General features: G+C 44.3%; 2 protein-coding genes across 2 annotated transcripts in view; one reads left to right on the top strand and one right to left on the bottom strand.

The window, feature by feature from the left end:
• Positions 1–5872, top strand: LOC118746653 (mitochondrial E3 ubiquitin protein ligase 1). Its single transcript, XM_036480516.1, has 5 exons — positions 1–132; positions 213–382; positions 441–854; positions 928–1133; positions 5527–5872. The coding sequence occupies exons 1-5, from the start codon at positions 28–30 to the stop codon at positions 5646–5648; spliced, it is 1017 nt and encodes a 338-aa protein (XP_036336409.1). The 5' UTR covers positions 1–27; the 3' UTR covers positions 5649–5872.
• Positions 5846–8414, bottom strand: part of LOC118746652 (FGGY carbohydrate kinase domain-containing protein) — a 3825-nt gene continuing 1256 nt past the window's right edge. Inside the window, exons 2-7 of the mRNA XM_036480515.1 lie at positions 7352–7859; positions 6910–7288; positions 6696–6846; positions 6507–6581; positions 6215–6436; positions 5846–6121 (exon numbers count right to left, since the gene is read on the bottom strand). Of these exons, the coding sequence (XP_036336408.1) occupies positions 5975–6121; positions 6215–6436; positions 6507–6581; positions 6696–6846; positions 6910–7288; positions 7352–7859 (1482 nt within the window). The 3' untranslated portion in view covers positions 5846–5974. The remainder of the gene's footprint in view (positions 6122–6214; positions 6437–6506; positions 6582–6695; positions 6847–6909; positions 7289–7351; positions 7860–8414) is intronic.

Genomic DNA, 8414 nt, shown 5'->3' on the forward strand with positions numbered 1-8414 from the left:
AAAAAAATATAATTTCATGTAGAAATTATGGAATTCCTGCACGAAACCATTGCGCTTGGCGTAGATTTACTAATCTTAGGTCTTTGTGTAAAAGAATATGTAAGCTACAAAAAGAATGTTAACTGCCTCAAGGTGAGTTCCGCATGCCAACAGCTGATGCAGAGTATCAAATTACACACTGATTACATATGCCCTATGCTACTTTATTCCAGGCGGCACCACAACTAGCGATAGATGGTGATCTGAAGAAATATGTGGCCTCGCAAAAGGATAAAAAGATACCTTATGCTGTGGTACGCGGCACTGTCACACCAATTGGTGTTCCAATGCGCAGTGTCATGTCACCATCGGTGACTGGCGTCTTGCAAGTGATTAAATTGAGGTGAACAAAATGTTTAAACTCCCACGATGGCTTTCAACTAAAAAAATTTCCTCTTTAGTGAACATCGTGTAACACGCGGCTTCGCTGGTTTCTGGACTGAACAACGCAAACTCATTCATGTCTCCTCGAATGAGATGCCTTTCGAATTGCGCAACAACGAGAGCAGTGTGGAAATTATCGACGCACTCAGCGCTGCTGTGCTAGATATGGATGTAGTTTATGACAACTATGAACCGTCTTCGCTTTCCTTTTTCGATCATGTATTTGGCTTCTTTTCTGGTGTACGACAAAAGGGTCTGCAAACAACCGAAGAAGTGCTGCGAGATGGTAGCTTCATTACAGCCATCGGTGAATTAGAATTAGATGGGAAAACATTACGTTTGCAACCCTCGCCGGTGGGTCCACTCTTCTTGACAACTGCTACCAAATCTACGCTAATCAAAAAATTTGAAGAGGCTAAATCTTCAATGCTGTAAGACTTTAGTTTTATAATTAATAGATATTTATTTACATAGATATTTCTAATGCTTATTTTTATTTCTTAGTGTTAAAATCTTTGTTTGTGGCACAATATCGGCGTTTTTAATAGGCTTCATAGTTCGTAAATTGTATGCCAAAAAGAAGCAAGAACGTGATGAGCGTAAAATCAAAGAAACTTTAGAAAAAGAAAGGCGTGAAAGGCGCGCACGTACACGACCACTCAATCTTACGACAGAACAATTGTGTGTAGTGTGTTCAACCAATCCAAAAGTTTCGGCGATCTAACCCCGTTTAGGTCGGCGAAGTATCTCAGAAGTTGTCCGTCCATAGGGCAACATTCACTACGCATTCTCCTACTCAGGGCTGGCATCGAGTCAAACCCTGGGCCAGAAATTTACACCTGCTGTGTATGCCGAAGACGTTTACACCACAACTCCACCTCAGTCAAGTGTAATGCTTGCGAGGGGTGGAGTCACCTCAGGGTCTGCTCGGGATTACGGACACACAGACAGTGGACCGCGTCGTATGTGGCCCCCTGTTGCTCCAATAGAGCAGCCTCCACGGCAACCCACAGTCCGCCCGTGCAGCCCCACACACTCACACAGCAACCACACACAGTCGCCACAACACAACAACATACCACAGCCACCACAGACCACATAACACACACAACCGCACCACCACCCACACGCCGCCGCCAACAACTCTTGGTTCCCCCTACAATCTGCACGGTATGTCAGACCAGAATATTCCGTAATGTGACATCAGTCAAGTGCAACACCTGCCTTGGCTGGTGCCACTTTAGGGCATGTTCAGGTCTGCGCACCACGCGAGATTGGACGGGGAACTTCGAGGGCCCGTGTTGCGCTGCCCGGTCGCTGGCATCAATTGCGACGCCCCCCAATTCCACCACAGGGAGGCAATCACCCCAGCAGCACACACAGCCTACGGCGGCAAGAACTTACACCTCACTAACACCCCACATCACAACACGTCTCCCGAACCACATGAAGCTCCTCCAATTCAACTGTAACGGGCTACAGAGCAAGATTGAGGAGATAACCGCCTTTATGTGTCGGCATGGTATATTAATAGCTGCGGTCCAAGAGACGAAGTTGCGCAGCAATTCAACTTTGTTGAATTGTGCCGGGTACAACGTGCACCGTCGAGATCGCGAGCGAGATAATGGTGGTGGCTTAGCGTTCATCACGCACCACACCGTGCAGTATCGTCTTATCGAAGCAGACATCGACCGCAGGGATACCACCCTAGAATGTCAGGGCATCGCTATCCGGTCAGGCGATGTCGAGCTCGAAATATTTAATATATATATACCCCCTGTCACCTGCTGCCCGGCAGGATATCACCCTGATATAGGTGCGCTCCTCAGAGGTGAAAACCGTATGGTAGTAGGTGACTTTAATGCGCACCACGATCTTTGGCACTCAAGCCTGTCAAACGATCGTAGGGGAACAGACTTGGCTGAGCAGATAGACGATTCGACATTCTGCACAATGAACGACGACGCACCCACCAGGATTATGGGTAACTGCAGTAGCTCGCCAGACATCACAATAGTCAGCGCTGGTCTGATAAACAGCATAACGTGGCGACCTATGCTGACCCTAGCATCAGACCATCTACCCATAGTCATCTCGATTGATAAACCAACCGACTTTGCCTCCGCCAAACACCGGACCTATGTCAACTTCTCTAAAGCTGACTGGAAAGGTTACGCGGAGTTTACTGAAAACACCTTCACATCGCTCCCCACACCAACCGACGTCCACCTCGGTGAACGTAAGTTCCGCAGGGCTATCACTGCTGCTGCAGCCCGCTTCATACCGGCAGGGTGCATATCGGACCCACGTCCAAACTTCCCTGCCGAAGCGGCTGTTTTAGCAAATGAGCGTGATAGCCTTCGTCAGGCCGATCCCGGAGATCCCCGTATCAGGGATCTCAACGCGGAGATTCGGCAACTTGTAAACGTACATAAGCGGAAGAAGTGGGAGGAGCATCTGAAGACTTGCAACTTCACCTCTGGTGTGAGCAAGCTTTGGTCAACCGTGAGGTCGTTGTCTAATCCGACGAAGCACGACGACAGAGTCGAAATTTCCTTCGGCGACCATGCTTCGTCGGACCCGGAGCGATGCGCGAGCTATTTTAGCCGGCAGTTCATACTGCATCCTCCGGTGGACAAAGCCAAGCGTCGAGTGACCAGAAGGCTGCACAAACTGCCAACAAATTGTGCCCCCCTTGCTTTCACTTGCGGTGAAGTTCAGGTGGCCATCGGGAAGGCGAAAGCCTCCAAAGCCATGGGTCCCGACGGTATATGCATGCTGATGCTGAAAAATTTGGGTCCTGCGGGGGTAGCGTACCTAACGGAGGTCCTCAATTTGTCGATGGCCACTCTCATCATCCCAGACATCTGGAAGGTGGGGAGAGTGGTCCCACTGCTCAAACCGGGGAAACCTGCAAACAAAGGAGATTCGTATCGTCCGATTACACTCCTTTCCCCGGTAGCGAAGACACTCGAGGCCTTGCTACTCCCGTACTTCACAAATCACCTGACCCCAGCGAAGCATCAGCATGGTTTCCGTAAAGTGCACAGCACAACAACAGCACTTAACGCCATAAACACTCAGATAACTCGTGGCCTTAACCGTAACCGTCCCTGTGAGAGAACGATTCTAGTAGCGTTGGACCTGTCAAAGGCGTTTGACACCGTCTGCCATTCCACGCTACTAGAAGATATAGAGGCCTCCTCTCTCCCACAGAGGCTCAAACGGTGGTCGGCAAATTATCTAAGTGGTCGACATTCGTCGGTAATGTTCAGAGACAAAACGAGTAAGCAGCGAAAAATAAAACAGGGGGTTCCTCAGGGTGGTGTCCTTTCCCCGCTACTGTTTAACTTTTATATTTCAAAGCTCCCTCAACCACCAGAGGGAGTCTCGATTGTCTCCTATGCCGACGATTGCTCGATTATGGCGACTGGGAATGGAATTGATGACCTGTGTTCGAAAGTAAACGGCTATCTCTCCGAACTTTCTCGCTTCTTCACTGCAAAGTGTCTAGCCCTCTCCCCTACGAAATCCTCCGCGACCCTGTTCACAACCTGGACGAAGGAGGTCAGGCTACCGCTGGGGATTCACGTCGATGACACACCAATTCCGACGGTGAATAACCCCAAAATACTCGGAGTAACCTTCGACAGCCTGCTCTCCTTCTCTGCGCACTCAACCGCTATTGTCAATAAAGTACAGAGCCGCAACAAGGTCCTCAAGTCGCTAGCCGGCAGTACTTGGGGCAAAGACAAAGAAACGTTGCTGGCAACATACAAGGCAATAGGCCGGCCGGTTCTGAACTACGCAGCGCCAGTGTGGTCGCCTGGGACTAGTAGGACGCAGTGGACGAAGCTACAGACCGCACAAAACACCGCACTGAGGACAGCGACGGGATGCCTCCTGATGACGCCTGAACACCACCTGCACGGCGAGGCGCAAATGCTCCCGGTGAAGGAGCACAATATAATGCTCTGCAAGCAGTTCCTGATCGGGACCCACAGAAGTGGCCACCCGTGCAGACAGCTGCTTGCAGAGGAGCCCTCGCCTAGGCACGTCAGGAGGCATCTATATGAACTAACGGACGAAGTCCAGAGGTTCATTAAGCAACCTCTGGACCCGACAGCCTACAGACAGGCCCTGAACGGCATTCACAGGGACTCAGTCTCGAGTTATGTAGACTCTAGACCTGTGAATGCCGTTCTAGGCACACCACCCCCGGACATTGACGAGACGGAGCTTCATCTGCCTCGGGAGACGCGCACCACACTTGCACAACTTCGCTCCGGCTACTGCAGCAGGTTGAACTCCTACCTGAGTAGGCTGAATGAGGATGTGCCTAATGAATGTCCGGCATGCGGAGAGACCCCACATGACTCGAAACATCTCTTCGCATGCCCGGCAAACCCGACATCCCTAACGACCTTGTCCTTATGGGCAAACCCCGCAGAAGCTGCACGCTTCCTAGGGTTGCCGTTAGTGGAACTTGACGACAACGACTGAGATACCAACCGATCTGGGCGGGGTTGTTGTAGCCGCTACAACAACAACAACAACAGGTAAGTAAACACTTAAAGATGTATTGCCTATTAAAAACGGTTAGAAGTGCATACTAAAACCAATCATTTTAGGAAAAAAATTTTAATTTTCAGGAAAATATGTATATTTTGATCTTTGCTCATCAGAAATGCAAAAAGCCGTAACTAACGAAAACGTTTTGTGCCATAAAAGGATAAGGGGATTTGTAATGCGATTAAATGTGTCATAATCAATCATAAAGGGAAATTTTAGATTTTTGGTTAGTTAGACTTCAAAAAAGGATGTGGTTAATTATTCTTCGAAATATTTTTTGTGTATGTTTTCGGCTAACTTTGGACCACGTGAACCTTTTTCGATAATTTTTCTCTTTTATCGGAAACGTAACCCAGGGTGATTCCATACTATTTGGGCTGATTTCCGATAATTGGATCATGAAGGGACTAACGGTACTCGTAAATTTTATATGAAATTGGTTTTCTTGCGCTTAAAAATTACTTGTTACATTTACGAATTCCATAAACCGATAATAAATAATCCAAAGCTTAACAATCTTACTTCTATTTCAGGTAATAATTTTGCCCTGTGGACATGTTTGCATCTGCGAAGACTGCTCCGAAAAGATTCGAGTTACATGCCCGGTATGTCGTGGTAAGATTGTAACAAAAGCTGCCGCTTTTATAGCTTAATTGTTGTTATTGATTGTAAAAGTCACAAATTAAACGTGAAGTATTCGAGAGGGTCGTATACCACATAACTTGTTTACTTAAATAAATACATTAAAAATCTATTTGTAATATTAAGTGCGGTTACGCGCAGTAGGCTACCAAAATATAAAACAACGCATAGTTTATTATTTACATTAATTAACTAAATATATTGAATGTAAAGTTCATAGTAATCTACAAAAAGTCATTGAAAATTTCAAGTCAAAACACGTAACAATAAAGTATCATTAGATAATTTCCTAAACTTAAAAAACATTGGAACATCCCTATGTACATACATAGATATGCTATTTTGTATCTTCCATAATTCCCTTATATTTACGCTGATCTTCAAGCATTTGTTGGAAAACACGATATTTGCGATTGTGAAAATCTTTCGTAGAACTTTTTGGTTTTAACAGTACACCAGTGCCGCCCATTGCTTTGGAGGTGGCCTTAGCAGAGAAAATATGAAATTATTAGTTTTAAGATGTTTTAAATAATTCAAATATGCATTTCACCTTAAGCTAAAGATTCCCATCACTCACCTCTAGACTACCAAAAGTATTTGCAGCGCATGCTCCCAACATTGCTGAACCGACCAAAACCATTTCTTGCTCGTCAGGTATCACAGCTGGCAGTTGGCAGATATCAGCATGGGCTTGCACATACACACTGTTCTTAGCTAGGCCGCCGCAAAACAACATACTATTGTAGGGCACACGTTTGTACTTTTTGACGAGATTATCAATAATGTGACGGGTGCCATGCTATTTGTTGATAAAACATATGAGTCTTAAGTGCTTTTTAAGTTTATCAATAAACTATGATTTTACCTACCGCCAAAGCTTGTACAAAAGCCAAATACAAGAGAGCCAACGACTCTTCATCGGCATTCATATTGAGGCCTGAGATCTGCAAGAAGGAAATATAAGTAGAATTATGAATGCAATATATACAAATTAGTTCTCTTCTTATATATGGATGTGTATTTATGTAACTAAATTTTCGCAATCTAAATTATTTTACCATTCCACGCAAATTCGGATCGGCAATGGGCGAACGATTACCGTGGAAATCGGGCCAAACATGCAGATCTTTTGTTAAGTAGCAAATGTCTTCGTATTTGCGTTCTTTAGCCATTTTCTCCAAGAGATTATTTAAATATGTATAGATGTGCCTGTTAAGTAATATATAAGACAAAAATCATTACAACCTACTTTTTTAATTAATCCTTACTTACTCATTTTTACCCAGTTTCGCCTGTATAGCGGCATATTGTGAATGTCCTTTAACCACAAAATCCAGCAATATACCAGCAGCACTTTGTCCACCTTCATTGAGGAAGTAATTTGGTAGTATGGCACCCTTGTAAGGACCCCACACACCTTGCGCCATGCACGGCTCCCGTGTCAAACTCATATGGCATGTGGATGTGCCACAAATAAGCGCCAATTTGCCCTGCAGATTTTCAAGTGATGCTGCGAGCTGTTTATCTGTTGATTCTAACGCGGCAAGACAACCGAACATACCCAAAGCGCCGGCGTGCGCATCAATCAGCGATGTGCCGACAATTGTACCAGGCAGTAGCGATAACTCTTCGGCGGCTTCATTTGTTAAGCCTGTAAAGGATATGTGCAAGTATATGTATTTTTCTTCCAATACAATTTTTTTTTCTCACAAACCATCGCCCACCGCCGCACCCGGCTCATACACGCGTTCGCCAATGATTTCAAAATTATTATTGCATAAATCTTCCAAACCGATTTTTTTCAAAAACTCTGCGCTCCAACACATATTCATGGCATCGTAATTCCATTTGCAGACCACCGAACAAAGTGAGCGTGTATCCACGCCTGTACTGCGCCATGTTAAATAGTCAGGCAAGTCGAATGCACGCCAAATTTTCGCCCAAGTATGTTGTAGGTTTTTCTTCAGCCACAGCAACTTGGGTATTTCCATCTCCAGCGATACTTGGCCACCGACATACTTCAGCAGATCATGCTTGGTTGCGTTAATAAGTGCGGCTTCAGCTTGAGCACGATGATCCATCCACAGTATAATATTCTGCTCACTGTTAAAGGTATTGCTTACCGTTAGCGGCTTACCATTTGTGCCCAACACGACCAAAGAGCATGTGGCGTCGAAAGAAATAGCTTTTATATATGCCTTGTTGGTATCGCTGGTGACTTCCTGGAATGGCGAAAAGTCGTTTTTTTTTTATAGTAAATGCAAGTGATTTTGTTAGGGATAGAGAAAATGCTTGTAGCTAGGCTGCGGATGTTTATGCAGAAAACGATACATAACTATAAGTAAAATGCATAAAAACTTAGACATTTTGCTTATAGTTAAGTGATACATATTTAAGGCTTCGCTTTTTGCATCAACATCCGGAGTCTAATTATAACTTTGTATTGGCATTTTTTCATGATTGTGCAACTTAAACACGGATGCCAAAATTTTTAACTACGTATTATTTATTTATTGTTTTTTGTTATTTAAATTTAGTTTTCTATAAATTTTTTTTCGTTATGTCCTTATATAATATTATTTGATTTATTGTTTTTTACTTTTACTTTTCCGTTTTTTTTTTGTTTGTATTTTTTCCTTATTTAATTAATTTTATTTTTTGTTTGTTTTACTTATGTACATATCTACATATGTATGTATATTTTGTTTTTTTCATTGTAATTTATATTCCGCTATATTCTTCTATTTTTTATACCCCTTATATTTGTTTTGTTTAAA

The sequence above is a fragment of the Rhagoletis pomonella genome, unplaced genomic scaffold (genome assembly GCF_013731165.1).
Source record: "Rhagoletis pomonella isolate Grant_MI unplaced genomic scaffold, Rhpom_1.0 Rhpom_scaffold_00011, whole genome shotgun sequence".
NCBI classification, from domain to species: domain Eukaryota; kingdom Metazoa; phylum Arthropoda; class Insecta; order Diptera; family Tephritidae; genus Rhagoletis; species Rhagoletis pomonella.